The 25101-nt window shown below is 47.0% G+C and overlaps 1 protein-coding gene across 1 annotated transcript in view; it reads left to right on the top strand.

Moving 5' to 3' along the window:
- The window catches only part of LOC122542017 (uncharacterized), a 35034-nt gene extending 18618 nt beyond the window's left edge, over positions 1-16416 (top strand). Inside the window, exons 7-12 of the mRNA XM_087978027.1 lie at positions 1515-1586; positions 3482-3553; positions 5999-6282; positions 7048-7242; positions 8674-8814; positions 16225-16416. Of these exons, the coding sequence (XP_087834153.1) occupies positions 1515-1586; positions 3482-3553; positions 5999-6282; positions 7048-7242; positions 8674-8814; positions 16225-16378 (918 nt within the window). The 3' untranslated portion in view covers positions 16379-16416. The remainder of the gene's footprint in view (positions 1-1514; positions 1587-3481; positions 3554-5998; positions 6283-7047; positions 7243-8673; positions 8815-16224) is intronic.
- Positions 16417-25101: the final 8685 nt, after the last annotated feature.

Here is a 25101-nt window from a genome sequence, read left to right as displayed (position 1 = left end):
AGGGGTAAATATAGGAGAATGGGGCTGGGTGGGTTACTGTTTGGAGGGTCGCTGTGGACTTGCTTGGCCAAAGGGCCTGTTTCCATACTGTAGGGATTCTATGTCTCTGGTTTGGGACTTGAATGTCTGACCAACAACCTTCAGTGATAGACTCACTCAGCCATGACTGAGAGTGAAAAAGCATGTCAAACAGGACGATTTGCCAATGCACCCTTTTTTCCTCCAGTCTAAATTGTTGTGACTGTTTGAAATTTGGCATTCTTGCATGTGTCCTGATGACTGCAAGATGAAAAGCTTCACCGACATCTCTCTTTTCAGCCATATTCCTGTTCACTACTATGGAGCAAATCATAGAGATTGCTGGTTATGATTAGCCAACGACTCAATTCTAATGGTCGAGTATAGCACAGAACATAAAAACAGCTGGAAAAAAAAGTTTCATCTAAGTTTGTGTTTTTGCATTCACCAGCACATTCACAGGTTTACCAATGGCAAAGAGGAACAACATTTTATCGTAATTGAGAAGAGAGTGTTGATTGGTTGACAAGTGGAACCTGATTGGTAGAAGAATTGCCATGAAAAATACACTGGGTTAGGTGACTGACAGTTAACTGCCAAGCATGTTTACATTTGAACCAGTAGGTTGATTCTGATTGGTCAAGCCACTGTCCTGAGGAATGAACCAAACAATGGCTACAACCTGACCTGTTGAGTTGAAACAGGCACAATGTGCATATAGCTACAAAACAATGTCCTTTTCTAACAATGTCCTTTTTTATGGGCGGCGCGGTGGCACAGTGGTTAGCACTGCAGCCTCAGAGACCCAGGTTCAATTCCTGCCTCAGGCGACTCTCTGTGTGGAGTTTGCACATTCTCCCCGTGTCTGCGTGGGTTTCCTCCGGGTGCTCTGGTTTCCTCCCACAATCCAAAAATGTGCAGGTTAGGTGAATTGGCCATGGTAAATTGCCCGTAGTGTAAGGTGAAGGGGTAAATGTGGGGGAATGGGTCTGGGTGGGTTGCGCTTCGGCGGGTTGGTGTGGACTTGTTGGGCCGAAGGGCCTGTTTCCACACTAATCTAATCTAAATCTAACTCTATTTTTGATTCATTTAACTTGCAGGATGGTATGGACAAATTTGCCTCACTAATTAATTGATTGCATTGTTTAGCTGGTTAGAATAACAACTGAAATGGAAACAGAAAATGCTGGAGAAACTCAGCAGGTCTGGCAGCTTCCGTGAAGAGAGAAGCAGAGTTAATGTTTCAAATGCAGTATACCTCTTCTTCAGAACTGTATCGTGAGGTGTTTGAGTTCCAAAGGAGAGTCATATCAGACTTGAAATGTTAATTATGTGTTTTCTTTCCACAGAAACTGCCAGACCAACTGAGTTTCTCCAGCATTTTCTGTTTTTATTTCAAATTTCCAGCATCCGCAGTATTTTGTTTTCATTAGAATACTGAATGCTTTGTTAACTGTTTGAATGACTACCTGACCTATTCCTGATGTTATCATCAGAAAAGCAATAAACAGAAACACACATTCCAAATGGAGAATAATGCCTTACAGCAGAGATCATCGGCTGTAGAGGTAAGACGTTTTTTCAATCTTTTACAGATAGTGATCGGAGATGGTTTAGTGTTAATTAATGTCAGTGGAGCAGGACTCCAGAGGTCTAGTGTATTGCTCTGGGACCATGGGTTTAAATGGCAGTTGGTGAAATTTAAATTCAGTGAATAAATCTGAAATCTATAAAGCTAGACTCAGCAATGGTGAGAATCAAACTCATTTCTTTATTGTAAACCCTATCTCATTCACTAATGGCCTGTTAGGGTGGGAAATCTGACTCTCCTTATCCCACATGTGACTCCAGACCCACATCAATGTGGATGACCCTTAACAACCTTCTGAAGTGCCCTAGCAAGCCACTTTCAGCACAAGGGCCGTTAGAGACGGACAACAAATGTTGGTGATGCCCACATACCATCGAAGGGTAAAAGAAACTCCAATGCCCACATAAGGGGCCAAGCCATGCCTTTGTTTGAGGTCTCCTCTAAACGATGTCACCTCAGACAGTGCAGCACTCCCTCAGTGCTGGCACTTAGACAATCAGCCAAGGCTTTGGGCTCATGTCTCTGGACTGAGTCTTGAACCTCCTGACCAACTCAGTAGTTAACACTGCTGCCTCACAGCACCAGGGACCCAGGTTCAATTCCATCCACTGTCCATGTGGAGTTTGCACATTCTCCCCGTGTCTGCGTACATTTCCTCCAGGTGCTCTGGTTTCTTCCCAAAGTCCAAAGATGTGCAGGTTAGGGTGGATTGGCCATGGGAAATTGTCCATAGTATCCAGGGATGTGCAGGTCAGGTGGGTTAACCATGGGAAGTGCAGGGATAGGGTAAGAGGGTGGGTCTGGGTGGGATGCTCTTCAGAAGGTTGGTGGGGACTTAGTGGGCCGAATAGCCTGCTTCCACACTGTAAAGATTCTATTTCATGGAACTGCCTCAGTCACATGACCCACTGAGCCATGACTGACCATGAAAATTAGTGTAAAACAGGCCAGTTTGTTCATGCACCCTTGTCTCCTCCAGTAAAAATTGTTGTGATTATTTGAAACTTGGCATTCTTGCATATGTCCTGATGACCGCAAGGTGAAAAGCCTCAACAACACCGTTCTTTTCATCTATATTCGTGTTCTCTACCACTAAGTGACTGATAGAGATTGCTGGTTATGATTAGTCCACAATCAGTTCTAATGGTCAGTTCGTAGTACAGAACTTGAATACCGCTGAAAATAAAAGGTTTTATTGAGGCCTTTGGTCTTGCATTCATCAGAATATTTGCATCAACGTCAGTGGAAAGGGGAACAACAATTTATATTGTACAAGGAGAGAGAGAGAGAGGCATTATGTGAAGAACACATTGGTGAGAAAACTAATGACAGTTAACTGTCAAACCTTGTTTAAATTTGAACCAGGCAGAACTCTGATTGGTCAAGCCTGAGAAATGAACCAGGGATTGACTGTAGCCTGATCTGTTGAGCTAAAACAGGCACAATGTGTGCACTGCTACAAACAAATGTCTTTTTCAAGGGTACATTTAAATTACAAGATGGTAGACAATTTGCCTAGCCAATTAGTTGATTGCATAGTTTAGCTGATTAGAATAACGACTGAAATTAAAACAGAAAGAGTTGGAGAAACTCAGCAGGTCTGGTAGCCTCCGTGGAGAGAGAAACAGAGTTAACATTTCATGTGTAATGTGATTCCTCTTCAGAACAGTGTCATGGATGTTCTGAGTTCCAAAGGGAAGTCGTATTGGACTTGAAATGTTAACTGTTTCTGTCTCCTCCAGCCCAACAGAGATTCTCCAGCATTTTCTGATTCTTATTTCGGATTTCTGGCATCTGTGGTATTTTGTTTTTATTGGAATACTGACTGGTTTGTTAAGTGGCTGCCTGACCTATTCCTGATGTCATCACCAGAAAAGCAATAAACAGAATCACACGTTCGAAATTGAGAATAATGCCTTACAGCAGAGATCATCGGCTGTTGAGGTAAGACACTTTTCCAATCATTTTCAGATAGTGATTGGAGATAGTTTAGTGTTAACTAATGTCAGTGGAGCAGGAATCCAGGACCATGGACCAAATCTCTGGGGCCATGGGTTTAAATCCCACCATGGCAGCTGGTGGAACTTATCAGTCTGAAATCTGTAAAACTAGTCTCAGTAATGGTGACCATGCAACTATCAGTTTTTGTTTGACAAATACAGCTCATTCACTAATTGTCTGTTAAGGACTCTCCTTACTCGACATCTGACTCCACACCAACAGCGATGTGGGATCCATAACTGCCCTCTGCAGTGGCCTATCAATCCACTCAGCTCAAAGACCATGAGACATTGCATAGAATCATCGAATCCCTATGGTGCGGAATCAGGCCCTTCGGCCCAACAAGTCCATACCGACCCTCCAAAGAGTATCCCACCCAGACCTATTCCCCTCCCTGATCATCTGACATTTACCCCTGACTAACGCGCCTAACCTACACATCCCTGAGCCCTGTGAGCAATTTAGAGTGGCCAACCTCTGCTACCTGCACATCTTTGAACTGTGGGAGGAAAAAGAGCACCTGGAGGAAACCCACGCAGACACGGGGAGAATGTGCAAACTCCATACAGAGGCTGGAATCGAACCCAGGTCCCTGGCGCTGCAACAAATACTGGTGATATCTATATCCCATCAAAAGGATTAAAGAAACTCCTGTGTCTACACAAGGAGACAAGCTATGCCTTTGTTTAAGGTATCATCTGAACCACTCCCTCATTGCTGGTATTGCTGACGTTCTGTGTTGAAGTCTCTACAGTGGGGGCTGAACATCTGACCGACAGTCTCAGTGGCTAGGCCCCGCTGAGCCATGGCTGAGAATGAAAATTCGAGTGAAACAGGAAGGTTTGTGAATGCTGGCCTGTGTATCTCACCCTATGGCTACATGTGTGCCCTGTTTTCCACACCACAAACAGAAGTCATCCTGGAGGCCTTTACCCAACAAGGATTTCCTTTGCTAGAGGTCGATAGTAATCTGATGGATCTCTGGTAGTTTAATGGTCACCATTACTGAACCTGACTTTCAATTCCAGATTTTAGAACAAATCCACCGAATTTAATTGCCACTTGACGTTGTGGTGGGAACTGAACCTATGTCCCTCAGTACATAGGACTGGATTGCTAACGCAGTAGCATTACTTCTACTGGGTGCACCGGGCCCTTTATCACTTGGCCAGCCTCTCTAAGGTCTCAATAGTTCATCCCAAACTAGTCAGTGTTGCCCAGTGTGACCATTGGAACACTGAAAATGGTTGTGAGGAGTTTGTGCGCGAGAAGGAAGAATCAGCAGGGTTTCCCCTGATGGCCATCCAACTGTCGAACTATCTGTAGGTTCGGTGGATTAGCCATGGTAAATTGTCAATAGTGTCCAGGGATGTGCAGGTTAGACGGATTGGCCACGGTGAATTGTCAATAGTGTCCAGGGAGGTACAGGTTAGTTGGATTGGCTGCAGTGAATTGTCTACAGTGTTCAGGGATGTGCAGGTTAGGCGGATTGGCCACTGTAAATTGTCTGTAGTGCCTAGGGATGAGCTGGCTATGTGGATTAGCCATGGAAAATGTAGAGTTACGGGAATGAGGTGGGGGAGCTGGGTCTGGGTGGGATGCTATTCGGAAGGCTGGTGCAGAATCAATGGGCTGAATGGCCTCTCTCTGCAATGTCGGGATTGGATGATTTCTAAAGCCTGGAGTCTGGAACCACAGCCAAATCGAGCTCGGCTAAGATACCCTTCAACATGACTTTCCAATCCCGGGGTGGGGCCTGGGGATTGGAGGGTTCAAAGCTAGGGGCTCTCATAGTTAAGATGGAGTTGAGGTGGAACTCCTTCTGTCAAGAGGCTGCACAATTTTGGAATTCTCGTCCCCAGAGAGCAGCAAAGGCTCAATCATCGAATAGATTCAAAGCTTGTTTTGACAGATTTCTGATCCACCCTGGGGCCAAAGGTTATTGCGGGGCATGGAGAGGTGGTGTGCAGGGGGGACTGGGAGTGTAGGGCAGACAAGGAAGGGAAGTTAAGGGAACAATCAGATCAGCCATGAACAAACGGAAGGGTGGACCAAACTCGAAGGGGGCCAGATAGAGTCATAGAGATGTACAGCATGGAAACAGACCCTTCAGTCCAACTTGTCCATGCTGACCAGATATCCCAACCCAATCTAGTCCCACCTGCCAGCTCCTGCTCCTGTCTTGTATAACATCATGAGAGGCACATTCACAGCCCTGATAAAAGGGCTTATGCTTGAAGTGTCAATTCTCCTGCTCCTCAGATGCTGCCTGATCAGCTGTGCTTTTCCATCACCACATGTTTTGTCTCGGGGCGTGTTCAATGTCCTTCCAGGCCGCGCATTGCTAACAGTATTGGTGACAGTAACACAGCCACTCTCCCACTCCAGAAGAATTTATGCCAGAAGATGATGAAGGATGACACTAGGTGGCGTGACAACGTGAGGAAAGAATCGGAGGATGGGTTGGCTGCCACTTTAGAGAAGAAAGCATCCAGTGTGGGCAACCCCCAGTTACAGATTCTGGAACAGATTGCACGCTCAATGAGCGACTTGAGACACGTGCTTACATCGCAGTTAAATGAAATCAAGGAAAAAAGTAACTTGCCCAGCACCTCATCGAATCTCATAGATAAAGAACCAAACATCTCCCCAATTATGCTGGAGAATGTGAGGTAGGTCTCTGATTTAACTCCTGTGTTGGATTATGCGAATCTGGTAAATGATTGACATTCATTATGCGTGATTGACAAAGCCTGGCTGTGGAATTGAACTAAAGTAAACAAACGCCACAGAATTAGGAGTCAAACTATGTTAAGGATGGTCAGACATTCTGTCATTGCCAAGATGTTGTAAGAATTCTCGTAAATAGACCTGTGGCACACTTAGAAACTAATGTCATCTCTACCTTCCTGAACGTCGAGTTGTTGACTGAGCAAGCCCCGTGTTTGGTAATTATCAGGGAAGCCTGTCCTGAGAGTGTGTTTTTCTCCACTGATACTGTCAGACCTATTGTGTTTTTCCAGCAGTTTCTGTTCCTGTTACTGATTTCCAGCACCCTTTGGTTTTATTGTTGTTGTGTTCTGTTTTGTTCATTCACGGACATCTCTGGCTGAGCCAGCATGTATAGCCCGACCCTAATTGCCCTTCAGAAGGTGGTGGTGAGCTGCCTTCTGAAATCACAGCGGTCCATTTGGTGTAGGATACATACAGTGCCGTTAGGGAGGGAATTCCAGGATTCGGATCCAGTGGCAGTGAAGGAATAGTGTTACATTTCCAAGTCAGGATGGTGAGTGGCTTGGAGGGGAACATGAAGGTGTTGGTGTTCCCATGTCCTTGACCTTCAGGATGGAAGTGGTCATGGGTTCAGAAGGTGCTGTCTAAGGAGCTGCTAAACCATCCTTGATGGTAATAATCTATGAGCTGGTGTTTATACACAGGGAAAGTCTCGGTAATGTGGTTGATAAGTTTCAAAGCAAAACTGCTCACCAGCGAGACAAGCTGAAGATGTTGAACCAGTTTGATGGTAACTTTGAAGCTTTTAACCAGCAATGGGAGCGTACCCAGAGGGAACATCAACGCACCACACAGATGATCCAAGATCTGAGAACCGAGATTGACAGCATTGCGAACACGTGAGTACTTTTTCTGCCTGTCTCTGTCCTCCACTTGTCTGGAACTGCTCTGTTATTGGTTCATACCCAGAGTCATCAAACCCAGCCTCCCTGGGCTACAGACAATAATTTTCCCTAATCTAGCCAAGTGCACAGCCACCATGGACAATGCACTTACAGACATTATCAATACAGAACAACCTCGATTATCCGAACATCAATTATCTGAATTTCAGATTATCCGAACAAGATCTCAAGCTCCTGTACAAACGGCATTTCGCAACTCTGCATTCAGTTTAACGGCATTATAGCGGGCATTGCCAGATACCCGAGGCATGTTCGATAATCGGCACTCATAAATTACTGCTTGTTAACGATCAGATCAGTTATCCGAACGATCAGCTATCCATTCGGATAATCGTGGTTGTACTGTATACTGGGATGTATTGGACACCATATTGTCCCCTCATTCAAATGGACATTGGGAACTGCAAGGGATCATTCAACCTGCTGCCCGTATATTCAGTTAGATTGTGACTAATCTAGACATCAAATCCATTTACCTACTTTTGCACCACATCCTTTCCTACCTGTCCCCCCCTCCAAAAAAAATGCATTACCTTGGTCACCTGCTGTGTTAAATTTGGTTTGTGGGAAATGCCTTCTCTTTTTTACGAGTTGAGAAAGGCATCATATAAATGCAGGTCACTGATGTGGTAGTTACTTTTCGTTTCTGTGCTGTGAATACTCGAAACTTGCAAGCTAATGGACAGCCCTGTAAAAGTTAATGTGATTGTACTTGACACGTCACATTCGCCTTACCCTGACATTTGCAGCGAACATCAGTTCCTAAACTCCTGACCTTGACCCGATAAAGGTTGTGAAGCTTCCAGCTTTGACCCCTGCCCTGTGCCCTCCAGGGCTCTCAGCTGGAGTGGTGCGAGATGGCAACCCAGGTGGCATGGAACAGGGAGCCCGCTAACAACTATCCAGGATTTTCGCTCCCATGGCCCAGCGGGATGTTCACTGAACATTGGACCATGGTTCCAGCTCTCTTTGTGGTTGGATAGTCTGTGGTGAATGGCCACCTGTGAGTGCCAATATCCAACAGATCCTGAAATAACTTCCCGGGCTTCCTTGAGGGGAGCCATGATGTGGAAGTGCCGGATTGGGGTGGACAAGGTCAGAAGTCACATGACACCAGGTTATAGTCCAACAGGTTTATTTGAAATCACAAGCTTTCAGAGCGCTGCTCCTTCGTCCACCAACAGGTCAGGTGACGAAGGAGCAGTGCCCCAAAAGCTTGTGATTTCAAATAAACCTGTTGGACTATAACCTGGTGTCATGTGACTTCTAACCTTGTCCTCAAATGAAGAAAGAGACTGCCTTTCATAAAGTAACTCATCAACAAAGCTGAGAAATGTTTCCTGTCCCATCTCTTCCTGACATTAGCTCAAAGAGGATGGTCTCAGCTTTCGATCAAATCCAAGAGAACATCCACAACCTGGGCCACATCAAGCCACTGATTGAGAACATCCAGAAACTTCTAGAAAGGAGAAAGAAACAACAGCGCATTGAGGAAAGATATATGAGGTCAGTCAACCAGAATAATTTACAAACATACATGGCACTGAATCATCTTTCTAGAAGCTTCCTCCATGTTCTACTTCTGTTAACCACTTCATTACACAACACTTCCCTCAAATCTCTGACTTTTAAAAAAAAAATTCACTCAAGGGATGTGGGCATTTCTGGCTAGGCCAGCATTTATTAACCAGAGGGCAGTTAAGAGTCAACCATGTTGCTTTTGGTCTGGAGTCACACGTTGGCAGTTTCCTTCCCTAAAGGACACGAGTTATCCAGATTGGTTTTTCCTGACTATGGTTTCATGGTCATCATTAAACCCTTAATTCCAGTTTCTTTTTATTGAATTCAAATTCCAACATCTGCTGTGGTGGGATTTGAATCCAGGTCCCCAGGACCTTAGAGTCAGGCAGATGTACAGCACAGAATCAGACCCATTGGTCCAAGTAGTCCATGCCAACCTAATCTAGTCCCATTTGCCAGCACTTGGCCCATATCCCTCCAAACCCTTCCTATTCATATTCCCATCCAGATGCCTTTTCAATGTTGTAATTGTACCAGCCTCCACCACTTCCTTTGGCAGCTCATTCCATACACACACCACCCTCTGCACAAAAACGTTGCCCCTTAAAATTCTTTTATATCTTTCCCCTCTCACCCTAAACCTATGCCCTCTAATTCTGGACTCCCCCACCCCAGTGAAAAAACTTTGTCTATTTACCCTATCCATGCCCCTCATGATTTTATAAACTTCTATAAGGTCACCCCTCAGTCTCCGATGCTCCAGGGAAAACAGCCCCAGCCTGTTCAGCCTCTCCCTGTAGCTCAAATCCTCCAACCCTGGCAACATCCTTGTAAATCTTTTCTGAACCCTTTCAAGTTTCACAACACCCTTCCTACAGCATGGAGACCAGAATTGCCCGCAATATTCCAAAAGTGGCCTAACCAATGTCCTGCACAGCTGCAACATGACCTCCCAATTCTGACCAATAAAGACAAGCATACCAAAAACCTTCTTTGCTATCCTATCTACCTGTGACTCCACTTTCAAGGAGCTATGAACCCGCACTCCAAGGTCTCTTTGTTCAGCAATACTCCCTCGGACCTTACCATTAAGTCCTGCTCTGATTTGCTTTCTCAAAATGTAGCATCTTACCTTTATCTAAATTAAACTCCATCTGCCACTCCTCAGCCCATTGGCCCATCTGATCAAGATCTCATTGTAACCTTCTTCGCTGTCCACAACACCTCCAATTTTGGTGTCATCTGCAAACTTACTAACAGTACCTCTTATGCTCACATCCAAATAATTGATATAAATGACAAAAAGTAGTGGACCCAACACCTATCCCTGTGGCACTCCACTGGTCACAGGCCTCCAGTCTGAAAAACAACTCTCTACCACCACCCTCTACTACCTTTGAGCCAGTTCTGTATCCAAATGGCTAGTTCTCATTGTATTCCATGAGATCTAATCTTGCTAATCAGTCTGCCATGGGGATCCTTGTCGAACACCTTACTGAAGTCCATATAGATCATGTCCACTGCTCTGCCCTCATCAATCCTCTTTGTTACTTTTTCAAAAAACTCAATCAAGTTTGTGAGATATGATTTCCCACGCACAAAGCCACGTTGGCTATCCCTAATCAGTCCTTGCCTTTCCAAATATGTGTAAATCCTGTCCCTCAGGATTCCCTTCAACAACTTACCCACCACCGACATCAGGCTCACCGGTCTGTCGTTCCCTGGCTTGTCTTTGCAACCTTTCTTAAATAACGGCATCACGTTAGCCAACCTCCAATCTTCTGGCACCTCACTTGTGACTATCAATGATACAAATATCTCAGCAAGGGGCCCAGCAATCACTTCCCTAGCTTCCCACAGAGTTCGAGGGTACACCTGATCAGGTGCTGGGGATTTGTCCACCTTTATGCGTTTCAAGACATCCAGCACTTCCTCCTCTGTAACATCGACATTTTTCAAGATGTCACCATTTATTTCCCCACATTCTAAATCTTCCATGTCCTTCTCCACAGTAAACACTGATGCAAAATACTCGTTTATCTCCCCCATCCCCTGCAGCTCCACACAAAGCCCTGCCTTGCTGACCTTTGAGGGGCCCTATTCGCTCCCTCGTTACCCTTTTCTCCTTAATGTATTAATAAACCCCTTTGGATTCTCCTTTACCCTGTTTGCCAAAGCTATCTCGTGTCCCCTTTTTGCTCTTCTGATTTCCCTCTTAAGTACACTCCTACTGCCTTTATACTCTTCTAAGGATTCACTTGATCTATCTGATCTATACCTGACATATACTTCCTTCTTTTTCTTAACCACACCCTCAATTTCTTTAGTCATCCAGCATTTCCTATACCTACCAGTCTTTCCTTTCACCCTGACAGAAATATACTTTCTCTGGACTCTCGATATCTCGTTTCTGAAGGCTTCCCATTTTCAAGCCGTCCCGTTACCTGCAAACATCTGCCCCCAATCAGCTTTTGAACATTTTTGCCTAATACCGTCAAAATTAGCCTTCCTCCAATTTAGAACTTCAACTCTTAGATCTGGTCTATCCTTTTCCATCATTATTTTAAAACGAATAGAATTATGGTCGCTGGCCCCAAAGTGCTCCCCCACTGACACCTCACCTGCCCTACCTTATTTCCTAAGAGCAGGTCAAGTTTTGCACCTTCTCTAGTAGGTACATGCACATACTGAATTAGAAAAGTCCTCTCTATTTAAACCCTAAACTCTTTGGCAGTCCCAGTCTATGTTCGGAAAGTTAAAATCCATACCATAACCACCCTATTATTCTTACAGATAACTGAAATCTCCTTACAAATTTGTTTCTCAATTTCCCTCTGACTATTGGGGGGTCTATAAACAATCCCAATTAAGGTGATCATCCTTTTCCTATTTCTCAGTTGCACCCAAATAACTTCCCTGGATGTATTTCTGGGAATATCCTCCCTCAGCACAGCTGTAATGCTATCCCTTATCAAAAATGCCTCCCTTTCTATCCTTCCTGTAGCATTTCATCCTGGAACATTAAGCTGCCAGTCCTGTCCATCCCTGAGCCATGTTTCTGTAATTGCTATGATATCCCAGTCCCATGTTCCTAACCATGCCCTGAGTTCATCTGCATTCCCTGTTAAGCCCCTTGCATTGAAATAAATGTAGTTTAATTTATCAGTCCTACCTTGTCTCTGCTTTGTCCCTGACTGTTTGACTCGCTCCTTTTCTCAACTGTACTAGTCTCAGACTGACCTCTTTCCTCAGTATCTCCCTGGGTCTCACCCCCACCTCCTTCCTAGTCTAAATCCTCCTGAGCAGCTCTAGCAAATATCCCTGCCAGTATATTAGTCCCCTTCTGATTCAGGTGCAATCTGACCTTCTTGTACAGGTCATTTCTACCCCAGAAGAGATTCCAATGATCCAAAAATGTGAACCCTTCTCCCATACTCCAGCTCCTCAGCCACACATTCATCTGGTCTATCCTCATATTCCTACTCTCACTGGCTTGTAGCACCAGGAGTAATCCAGATATTAGTACCCACGAAGACCTCCTTTTTAAATTCCTGTCTAACTCTCTATATTCTTCCTTCAGAATCTCATCCTTTTCCCTTCCTATGCTGTTGGTTCCAATGTGTACAATGACCTCCTGCTGGTCCTTCTCCCCCTTTGAGAACATTCTGCACCCTCTCTGAGACATTCCTGATCCCGGCACCAGGGAGGCAACACACCATTCTGATTTTTTGCTGCTGGCCACAGAAATGTTTGCCTGTGCCTCTGACTAGACAGTCCCCTAACACAAGCGATTGCTTGGAACTGAACGTACCCCTCATTACATTAGATCCTGTCTTGATACCAGAAACTTGGCTGTTTGTGCTACATTCCCGTGAAAGCCCATCACCCCCTATATTTTCCAAAACAGCATACTTGTTTGAAATGGGGATAGCCACAGAAGACTCCTGCACTATCTGCCTACCTCTCCTACCTTTCCTGGAGTTCACCCATCTATGTGACTGTATCTGCGGCTTTTCTCCCTTTCTATAACTGCCACCCATCACACCCCCTTGTTCTTGTAAATTCCTCATTGCCTCTTACTGTCGCTCAAACCAATCCATTCAATCTGACAGGATTCACAAGCAATGACATTTATTACAAATATAATCCACACTAACCGTAAACTCTCCCGAAACTGCCACATCCGACAAGAAGAGCATATCACTCTACTAAAGGCCATTTTGTCCTTCTAATCTATAGATCCGGAAAATAACACCATCTTATTGCTCTACAAAACACTGCTCCAGGCTATCTTAATACTTATGGCTTATATTAGCTGAGTTTCTGGTGTAATAGTTTAGCAATAATACCACTAGGCCATTGTTTCCCCTAATTTACTATACAATTTACATCCTCCTGCCATTCTGGATAGGATTGATACCAGACTAGATTCTAACTAATACTCTCATAAATGAAATTGATTAGTATAATTCCATAATGACAATAAAAATCACTTTAAAAGGTTACAAATCACTGGGTGCCATGCTGGTGGGTTAATGCTCATATCCCTTGCTCTCTCCATCAATTTAACAAAAGCACTACAATCCTCAGGTTAACACCCAGATAAAGCAGCAATCAAGGCTGGTGAGTGTATTACTTATTCAACAACTTGCATTTCTAGTGTAGAATGAAAGCAAAATGCTGCAGCTGCTGGAAATCTGAAATAAAACAGGCAGTGCTGGAAAAGTTCCCTAGGTCAGGCGGTGACTGGGGAGAGAGGAACTGAGTAAAAATATGACTCTTCTTCAGAATATAGAACTCATCAGCAACTGAAATCCCCACCTCTCTCTTTTCATTCCTTTTTGTGTCCCTCTTTCCCTTTCTCTCTTTCATTCTTTCACAATCTGTTGACTTTCCCACTCTCCCTCCCACACTCTGTTCTTTATCTTTCTCTGTCTCATTTTGTCTCTTGCTTCCTCACTCATCCGTTGCACTCTCAGACTCATTTTCTCACCCTCCCTGGTACATTCTGTTTCCCTGCTCCTCTATATCACTCTTTCTCTCTTTTTCTCTCTCTCACCCTCAACTCTTATTTATGCAAACACTTTTCTTTCTTCTCCTTTTTCTCACATCCTCCCCCTCCCACCCAGCTCTCTCTCTCTCTCTCTCTCTCTCTCTCTCTTGCTCTCTCTCTCTCTCTTTCTTTCTCTCAGTTCCTGGAGTTTTGTGCGAGGATTATCTGAGCCACAATGACCCTATTTTAATCCACTGTTCAGACTGAGCTAACTGTGTTTGGTTTCAAATGTTGGGAAAGATTAAATGATCAGTATAAACATAGAACATAGAACAGTACAGCACAGGCCCTTCGGCTCTCAATGTTGTGCCAGCCTTTTATCCAACTCTAAGATCATACAGCTTATAAAGTCATCCAGCACGAAAACAGATCCTTTGGTCGAACCAGTCCATGCCAAGCATAATCACAAACTAAACCAGTCCCACCTGCCTGTTTTTGGCCCATATCCCGCCAAACCTTTCTTAATCATGTACTTATCCAAATGTCTTTTAAACATGGTATCTGTACTCACATCTATTACTTCCTCTGGTAGTTCACTCCACACACAAAACACACTGCATAAAAAAAAATTTGCCCCTCATGTCTTTTTTTAAATCTTTCTCCTTTCACCTTAAAAATATGACCCACCTACCCGGTCTTGAAATTCTCCACCCAAGGGAAAGGCACCTTCCAATCACCCTCTCTATGCCCCTCATGATTTTATAAAACTTCAATAAGGTCACCCCTCAACCTCCGGGGCTGAAATGCGATTAGCAAACGCCTGAGCATTCCCATTTTCGTCAGCTTTGCTGCCACACGGAATGCCAATGGATGTGCCAGGCATCAGGGAGTGTTCGACACAGCTGGCACTCAGCAAAAGCAGATGGGAAGGTAAAGAGTAGATTTTGTCTACAACTCTCTCCACAATGCAGCTTTTTATTCCAGCACAGCAGCGGCTTGAGGGACACCAATTCAGAAGCAAACCACCTCTGAGTAACAAGCAAAGAGATTACAGTCAGTATTTTATTTCTTCATGAGATGTGAGTGTCACCAGCAAGGCCAGGATTTGATGCCCCTCCCTAATTGCCCTCAAACCGAGTGGCTCACTGGGCCATTCTCAGGGGGTAGTTAAGAGCCCACCACATTTGCAATGGGTTTGCAGTCATATACAGGCCAGACTGGGCAAGGACCACAGTTTCCTTCCCTAAAGGGCATTAGTGAACCAAATGGGGTTTTCACAGCAATATCTTTTTCAACAATAGCTCACATATGGCGATCTCTCAAAGAGGGGTTCCAGTCTCTGTACACCAAAGGGAGAGACTTAGTATTATTCCTTCATGAGATGTGGATGTTGTTGTGAAGGGTAATGGTTCTGAAGGGGTTAATGTTCATGTTACATTGGCTCCACCCATTCCCCTGAGCTCTCATACAGTCTGTGGGTGAAGACAAGGAGTTTGACTCAAGCTTTTGGAAGGAGCAGATGTGTCTGTATCAGCTCCCTAAGGTCTCCAGTCAGCGTCACCCAACCAAATGCAGTTGTACTTACTGCTTTCATGCAATAAACCATCTTGTTATCCAGGTATGGTGCCCTTTCTGTGGAGAATTATTCTCTGCTCGAGACAAAGCAAAGGGAATGAAGAATCGGTGGCCGTAAACCACCTTAAACATCCGTCACCCAGTACTACAGGCTGGTGGAAGGGGCAAATCCCACAAGGTACTACACAGACATAGAATCCCTACAGTGTGGAAACAGGCCCTTTGGCCTAACAAGTCCACATCAATCCTCCAAAGAGTAACCCACGCAGACCCATTACCCTGACTAATGCACCCAACCTACACATCCCTGAACACTATGGGCAATTTAGAATGGCCAATTCACCCCAACCTGCATATCTTTAGATGATGGGAGGAAACCCACACAGACAATGTGTAAACTCCACACAGTCACCCGAGGCTGGAATTGAACCCAGGTCCCTGGCACTGAAAGGCAACAGTGCTAGCCACTGAGCCACCGTGCTGGCCTAGGTACTGGTTGTGATCATCCGGGGAAAATCCACAGTCAGCGTGAGAGGCCGAGCATCTGTAGTCCATCCTAATTGCTCAGTAAGGAGCCTGTCTCATTGCAACGTGCTGGAAGTCACATGTAGGCCAGGCCAGGTAAAGGTGGCAGATTTCCTTCCTGGAAGAACATCAGTTTATTGATGTCATCGACAATTGTAAAGGATCACAAGTGGGCACAAGGGGACCAGGATAAAGCAGCGGGCACTGCAGCATGTGTGATGCCTACTCCAGTGATCAGTAGAATCTTGCTTTACTAAAGTCTGGGAAAGTTCTGTTAACACAATCCATCTCTTTAATTGCAGTTCCATCAGTCAGAGATCAATGCAGGGTGAGGTGCTCCAGCGTATGGTGGATCAGGCAGTGCTGCCCCTGGTGGAGAGGATTCGCATGTGTCATTATCCGTTTACCTGTAATGAGTGCAGCGGGAACTGCAAACATAAAATGATAACACCCTGAAGAGGGCCTTCTGCATTTAAATATAAAATTAAAAACAGTTTGCCTTCCTGTGAAGACTCTGCTTTGATTCTCTCGAAACGTACAGATATACAGAAACAGTCCTCGAATCAGTTGGCTGAGGTAGGCCTCAGTGTTATTACCTGTTTGCTGATCAGTCGAAAAGTGTGGTGCTGGAAAAGCACAGCGGGTCTGCCAGCCTCTGAGGAGCAGGAGAGTCGACAACTCTGGGTTCAGCAAATTAGATCATCCCTCGGGCAACGTGGTAAAAGCTTCACTGAAGTTCTTCAGGAAGTCTCCCGACGGAGAAAAGGAAAACAGGAAAACATTATCATCTTTAACTGTAAATGCTAAGTGGCTGTATTCATAAACAAAATAACATAGAAAACAAAATAAATATGCATCGACATATAAATAAATGTTTCGGGCATAAGCCCTTCGACAGGGAACTTGTGCCTGAAACGTTGACTCTCCTGCTCCTCGGATGCTGCCCAACCTGCTGTGCATTTCCAGCACCACACTTTTCAAATCTGACTCTCCAGTACCTGCAGTCCTCACTTTCTCTCATTTGTTTGTCTACAAGGTTGGAGGGTTCAAATCTCCTTTCCTGTTTCAAATCTCTACCCAACTGCAGGCCTGATCCCAGTGCAACCTCTGTACTGTGGGTGAGGCAAGGTCCAGAATTCACCCCAATGAGGTCAGGGTTCAGACCCATACACTGTCAGCACCGATCTACTGTACACTCCTGACAGCCTTGTCAATCCCCATCCAGGCCCTGAGTCCGAGTTGCTGTACAACATACACTTTTAACAGCATGTGGTAGCCTGGAGCTAAGGATAGGGTTTAAGGAATCTCCTATTTCTCACAACTGACCAGGAATCTCAATCGCTCTTCCCACCCACTATCGAGGTGTGTCGGAAGGATTTACCCAACCTATTTGGCTGCTTTAGGAACCTTCCATGGCTGAGAATGTGTTGCTGGGAAAGTACAGCAGGTCTTGCAGCATCCAATGAACAGGAAAATCGACGGTTCGGGCCGGAACCCTTCATCAGCTGCATGACCTGATGCTCTTTTCCAGCAACACACTCTCAACTCTGATCTCTAGCATCTGCCGACCTCACTGTCTCCGAGGTGATTTCAACCTTCCATGCCTGTCAAGTCACTTTTGGAAAACTGTGCGCAATTCTGGTCGCCCTGCTATAGGAAAGATGTTGTGAAACCTGAAAGGGTGCAGAAAAAATTTACAAGCATGTTGCCAGGGTTGGAGGATTTGAGCTGTAGGGAGAGGCTGAACAGACTGAGGCTATATTCCCTGGAGCGTTGGAGGCTGGGGAGTGACATTATAGAGGTTTACAAAATCATGAGGGACATGGATAGGGTGAATAGTCAAGGTCGTTTCCCCAGGGTAGGGGAGTCCAAAACTAGAGGGGCATAGGTTTAAGGTGAGATGGAAAGGTTTAAAAGGGCCCTAAGGGGCAACTTTTTCATACAGAGGGTGTGTGGAACGAGCTGCCAGAGGAAGTGGTGGAGGCTGGTACAATTACAGCATTTAAGAGTCATTTGGATAAGTTCTTGAATAGGAAATGCCAAGTGCTGGCAAAATCTGGTCGGCATGGACAAGTTGGACTGTGCTGTACAACTCTATGTCGTGGAATGCGAATTGAACACAGAGCTCCTGGCTCAGAGGCAGGAATACTACTCACCACATCACAAAATCTGCACAGTCGCTCAAAACCCCCCTATGGAGCTCAAAGCCTCCGAGCACTGAGCACTGTCAGAGCCATCTGGTGGTTGAAATGTGGCGATGGATGTCAAATATTTCACGGAATATTTGGTAAAACAAAGCAATCCGGCCTGGACTCCTGGTTGTGATCAATCCCTCAACCAACATAAACATGGTACCTGTTCACCCATTCCAGCTTCACAGGCATGTTAAGAAACAGATTTTGTACAGAGATCTGTAGTGAAGCAGTTAGAAACATCGAATCCTTGTGTGGTACGGTGGCTCAGTGGTTAGCACTGCTGCCTCACAGCACCAGGGACCCGGGTTTGATTCCAGCCTCGGGCGCCTGTCCGTGTGGAGTTTGCACGTTCTCCCCGTGTCTGCGTGGGTTTCCTCCCACAGTCCAAAGATGAAGTTATAAATCACACAACACCAGGTTATAGTCCAACAGGTTTAATTGGAAGCACTAGCTTTCGGAGCACCGCTCCATCAGGTGGACAGTTCAAAGGTGAGCAGGTTAAGTGAATTGGCCATGTTAAATTGCCCATAGTGTTAGGGAAGTCCAGAACTAGGGGTCACAGTCTAAGAATAAGGGGCACGTCATTCAGGACTCAGATGTATAGGCTAGGTGTATTAGTTACGGGAATGGGTCTGGGTGAGAGGTTTGGCATGGGCCGAAGGGCCAGTTTCCATGCTGTCTATGATTCAATTCTCCAAGTTGTGTTTAACTTTCCCAGTTCTGCCCTTGTCTTTCTGATTTTTTTTTCATTCTATCATGGAATAAGGGCAACGTTGGCTGAGCCAGCATTTTTTTTCATAGCCAATTGCTCTCAGGGCATTAATGCAGTTCATGTGGAGACACCAGAGTAATGTTAGCAATAGAGTACAGGGACCCGGGAGCAGCCATGTAATTCTGAGTTGGAATGGCACGGGGCTTGGGAAGGAACTTGGAGGGGTCATAATCCATGTATCTATTACCCTTGCCCTTTTGAAGCGGTAGACAGTCGCCTCAGACATGACGGGCTGAATGGCCTCCGCCCATGCTGTCACATTCATTGAGGTTGTGGGTTGTGGAAGGTGTTGTGGAAGAAGGCTTGGTGAGTTGCTGCAGCACATCGAAACATAGAAAATAGGTTCAGGAGTAGGCCCTTCAGCCATTTGAGCCTGCACCACCATTCAATAGGATCATGGCTGATCATGCAATCTCAATATTCCACTCTCTCTTAGGGTCCAGCTCCATCTTGAATATTTCTCATGAATCGGCCCCAACAGCTTCCTGTGGGAGAGAATTCCACAGGTTCACAGCTCTCTGAAATTCTTCCTCATCTCAGTCCTGAATGACGTACCCCTCATTCTTTGACTGTGACCCCTAGTTCTGAACGTCCCCAACATCAGGAAGATTCTTCCTGTATCTAGCCTGTCCAGACCCATCAGGATTTTGTACGTTTCTATGAGATCTCCCCTCATTCTTCTAAATTCCATATCAGACTGGAATCGCGGAACAATAGAGCAAACAAGAAGGCCATTCATCCCATCCTTTCTATCTCTTTCAGGGAGCTAGCCGATTTGACGTTTTCCCTTTGCTCTTTGTCCTAGCTCCTTCAAGTTATTTCTCTTTGAGTATTTATGCTCGTTCATGAAATTTATACTCGGGATAAAAGACACTAATATTACCAGACCACGGGGCAGTTCTATTGTAAGAGAGGGGAGAGCTGGAGGAGGAGAGACCTTCATGCTAACTTCAGCGGGGACAGGATGTGAACTGACACTATCAACGTCACTCTGTATCTGACAAACTGATCATCCGGGCAATGAGCTAGCCGACCCCCAGTAACACGAAACACAACTTGAAACAACTCTGGGTTCAGCAAATTAGATCATCCCTCGGGCAACGTGGTAAAAGCTTCACTGAAGTTCTTCAGGAAGTCTCCCGATGGAGAAAAGGAAAACAGGAAAACATTATCATCTTTAACTGTAAATGCTAAGTGGCTGTATTCGTAAACAAAATAACATAGAAAACAAAATAAATATGCAGGAAATATGCCAGCTCTTTCTATTTACCTCTGGCTTTCTCCCCCCTCCCCCAATGCCTTCTTCACCCACCCACACCCCCCTCAACCTCCCACACCCCCTCCCTCACCCTCCCACATCCCCCCAACCCATCTCACACCCACCCACATCCCCTCCTCCTCACCAGCCCCTTTCTCACCCTCCCCAACCCCTCCCTCACCCTCCCACACTGCTCCCCCCTCCAACCCCTCCCACCGCCCCTCCCACACCCTCCCACACCCCTCCCCCTCTCCAACCCCTCCCACACACACCCTTTTTCCAACCCCTCCCACACCCACCCACACCCCCTCCCTCACCCTCCCAACCCCTCCCACATCCCACTAACCCCCCCACACCCACCCACATCCCCTCCCCCTCACCAGCCTCTTCCTCACCCTCCTCAACCCCTCCCTCACCCTCCCATACCCCTCTCCCCTCTCCAACCCCTCCCACACCCCTCCCCCCTCTCCAACCCCTCCCACACCCACCCACACCCCTCCCCCTCTCCAACCCCTTCCTCACCCTCCCCAACCCCTCTCTCATTCTCCCACATCCCTCCCCCCTCTCCAACCCCTCTCACATCCCTCCCCCCTCTCCAACCCCTCCCACACCCACCCAGACCCCCTCCCCCTCTCCAACATCTCCCACACCCACCCACACCCACTCCCCCTCACCAGCCCCTTCCTCACCCTCCCCAATCCCTCCCTCATTCTCCCACATCCCTCCCCCTCCCCAACCCCTCTCACACCCTCCCATATCCCTCTCCCCTCTCCAACTCCTCCCACACCCTCCCACACCCCTCCCACTCTCCAACCTCTCCCACATTCCTCCCCCTCTCCAACCCCTCCCACACCCTCCCACACCCCTCCCCATCTCCAACCCCTCCCACACCCCTCCCACTCTCCAACCTCTCCCACACCCTCCCACATTCCTCCCCCTCTCCAACCCCTCCCACACCCTCCCACACCCCTCCCCATCTCCAACCCCTCCCACACCCCTCCCCCTCTCCAACCCCTCCCACATCCTCCCACACCCCCTTCCCCTCCCCAATCCCTCCCTCATCCTCCTACACCCTCCTCCCCCAACCTGCTCCCTGATCCTTCCACAGCCCCGCTCCCCCCTCTGCTCCCTCATCCTCCCATACCCACCTCACCCACTCTCCTCAACCCCTCCCCGATCCTCCCACTGCCCTGACCCTCCCCATCCCCTACGCGTCCTTGATCCTCCCCGACATTCGCCTCCCTCCTCCAAGTCTCCCCATCCAATGCCTCCCTTCCCCCTCTCCAACCCTCCCCACCCAATCCATCCCCTCCCCTCTCCAATCCTCCCACCCAACCCATCGCCTCCCCTCTCCAATCTTCCCCACCGAACCCATCCCCAACCCTCCCCACCCAACCCAACCCCTCCCACTCTGACCCTCCCCACCCAACCTCTCCCCTCCCACTCTGACCCTCCCCACCCAACATCTCCCCTCCCACTCTGACCCTCCCCACCCAACCCATCCCCTCCCACTCTGACCCTCCCCACCCAACCTCTCCCCTCCCACTCTGACCCTCCCCAACCAACCTCTCCCCTCCCACTCTGACCCTCCCTAATCAACCCTTCCCCTTCCCTTTACAGCAGGGGAATGGTTTAAGACAAAATGATATAGAAACAGAATTAGGCCATTCGGCCCATTGAGTCTGCTCCATTATTTGATCATGGCTGCTATGTTTCTCAACCCCCGTTCTCCTATCTTCTCCCTGTAACCTTTGATCTCCTTACTAATCAAGAACCTCCCTGTCTCTGTCTTCAATACACTCAGTGACTTGGTCGCCACAGCAATGAGTTCCATCGATTCACCACCCTCTAGCTGAGGCTGTGCCCTTGGGTCCTAGTCTCTCCTACGAGTAGAAACATCTTTTCCACGTCCACTCTATCCAGGCCTCTCAGTATTCTGTAAGTTTTCATCAGATTTCCCCCTTACTTTGCTAAAGTCCCTTGAGCACAGACCCAGAGTCCTCAACTGCTCCTCATTCGACAAGTCCTTCATCCTCAGGACCATTCCCGTGAACCTTCTCTGGCTACACACCCCCTCCCCCTACCCCCACAACTCCAGCACATCCTTCCTCAGATACGGGGCCCAAAACTGCTCACAGAGTTCCAAATGCGGTCTGACCAAATTATACAGTTTTCATCAGTACATCTCTGCTCTTGAACTCTCGTTCTCCCGAAATGAATGCTAACACTTGCCTTCCTCAATGTCAATTGAGCTTGCCTGTTGACTACACAGGGTGCACAGATCGTGAGGTATGCTTGGAAAAGGAGTTTGAGAAAATCCTGACCACAACCACCTGATGAAGGAGCAGTGCTCCAAAGGTTGGTGCTTCTAAATAAACCTGTTGGACTATAACCTGGTGTTGTGTGATTTGTAACTGTGAGAAAACTCATTAACCTCAAGCAGAGAAACCTGGCAAAACTGACTCGTCTCTGATTCCTGCTAGGATTCAGTCCAAAGCTGTTTAAACAACTGAAGCCAGTAGATTCAGCCGCTTGAAGATTCATTTATTTAACCACTTCAGATTTCGGTAAGGTCAGAGTTGGTCCGAAGGGGGGTGGGATTGTGTTCGAATACTGTCTGGAGGAATGGGAATGTGAGTCCCCACTTGCTCAGTAATCTCCTCCATCTCCCTGCCCACCCCCCCCCCCACCCCCCACGTCCTGTCACCTCCCCTGCGTTAATGGTTTTTCCAGAATTTTCCAAGAAATTCTCCACATTCCAGTACTTGTTTCAGGCGGTTCCAGTGTGAACTCTTGCCAAACAGCGCATGCTGCAGTCCCTCTAGTCTTCGACAAACACTCCCCGGGGAAATGTAATAGCCAGTGCTGAGGAATATTCCTAAAGAAATGGGAAATGTGAACTCAATGCATCGTTTTAGATAATGCGGAGCAGTCAGTTCCTGGAAGAGGCTGAGTTTGACTCTTTACACTCAGTACTGAAACATTGACTTCTCCACCTCCTGATGCTGCCTGCCTTGCTGTGTTCCTCCAGCCTCCTGCTTGTCCCTCCTGATGCTGCCTGGCTTGTTGTGTTCTCCCAGCCTCCTGCCTGTCCCTCCTGATGCTGCCTGGCTTGCTGTGTTCTCCCAGCCTCCTGCTTGTCCCTCCTGATGCTGCCTGCCTTGCTGTGTTCCTCCAGCCTCCTGCCTGTCCCTCCTGATGCTGCCTGGCTTGCTGTGTTCCTCCAGCCTCCTGCCTGTCCCTCCTGATGCTGCCTGCCTTGCTGTGTTCCTCCAGCCTCCTGCCTGTCCCTCCTGATGCTGCCTGCCTTGCTGTGTTCCTCCAGCCTCCTGCCTGTCCCTCCTGATGCTGCCTGGCTTGCTGTGTTCTCCTGCCTTCTGAATTTCTCCAGTTTCCTCATTTCCCCTCCCCCCACCTTGTCTCAGTCAAATCCCTCGAACTCAGCACCGCCTTCCTAACCTGCAAACATCTTCCTGACCTCTCCGCCCCCACCCCCACTCCGGCCTATCACCCTCACCTTGACCTCCCTCCACCTATCGCATTTCCAAAGCCCCTCCCCCAAGTCCCTCCTCCCTACCTTTTATCTGAGCCTGCTGGACACACTTTCCTCATTCCTGAAGAAGGGCTGTTCCTTGGATGCTGCCTGACCTGCTGCGCTTTTCCAGCAACAGTTCTGATCTCCAGCATCTGCAGCCCTCACTTTCTCTCTTCTGCTTGTCTACCTTGGATTCCAGTATCTGTCGATTTTTTGAACCCAACTGTCTTTATACTCACTGGCTAAATGTTAACAGTCATGAGGAGCTAAATGGCCAACTCCTGCTCCTATTTCTCATTGCTCTGACTTGTTCCATGCTCCACGATGCTATCCAGATCATTTATGCCAAACGTCGCAAAATGAGGAGTATTGCATTTATATAGCACCTTCAGTGCTCAGGGTAGCCCAAGGTGCACTACAACCAATGAGGCGGTTGTGAAGTGTGGTCGCTGTTTGGGATATGCCAGTTAGCTCGTGCACAGTAAGCTGCGTCCAGCAGCAATGTGTTAATGACGCGGCTATCAGTTTACTGGGATGTAGCTAAAGGGATAAGTATTGACCAGGGCCCCAGCCTCACGGGTACCACGTCAGTCTTGGTTTAACATCTCATCCAAAAGCTAGTATCTGTGATGGTGCACCACACCCCTGGGAGGGCCAGGCCGGAAGGATAAACCAGAACAAACTTGCAAAGGATGCATACAGATCTGACTCAACTTGTAACTTTCAAAACGTACCTGCAGTATGTTCATTTCCAATTTCCTCCCCGACCATCTCCTCTGGGAAATGATGAGCTCAAGTCTTTGGAGTGGAACTTGAACTCAACCTTCCTGGTTTGGCACGGTGTGTGGTACACATTAAGCCAGAAATCTTGTACTTGTGTGTGACATACCACATAATAAAGGAGATGACTCCAATCTGGCATTGCAGAGCTGCTGTGCATCTGTGTCAGCTCCAGCAGGGGTACACACTTGCTAAGAGGGAACAATTGACTCCTATCTGGCACTGCAGTTATTGTAAGTCTCATAGTGTACAGCTCAGTCACATCTCCTTTACATGCTGTACACTGTATGAGCAGAGTGGATGAGATTTGATGCTGGATCCTGTTGGTACCAACACAGCTCTGGTCCATACTATATTGAGTCTCAGGTCTACTATCCAATGTATCCCTCCTCCTCCTGCCACCTCATTAAGGCTCCACTCATAGGATCATAGAGTTATTATGGTGGAGAATGAGGCCATTCGGCTTATCTGTCCATTCTGGCCCTTTGCACAGCATTCCAGTCAATTCCTTTCCCCCTCTCTGTCCATATGGCCCTGAAGGTTGTTTTCTTATTCATTCCCAGGATTTATTCCCCATCCCTAATTACGCAGTCAACGACACATGGGTCTGGAGTCACATATAGGCCAGGTAAGGATGGC

Source organism: Chiloscyllium plagiosum, unplaced genomic scaffold, assembly GCF_037043375.1.
Source record: "Chiloscyllium plagiosum isolate Xiang-an unplaced genomic scaffold, Cpla_swu_hap1 HiC_scaffold_33, whole genome shotgun sequence".
Classification (NCBI taxonomy): domain Eukaryota; kingdom Metazoa; phylum Chordata; class Chondrichthyes; order Orectolobiformes; family Hemiscylliidae; genus Chiloscyllium; species Chiloscyllium plagiosum.
This window is presented reverse-complemented; position numbering and strand designations above follow the sequence as displayed.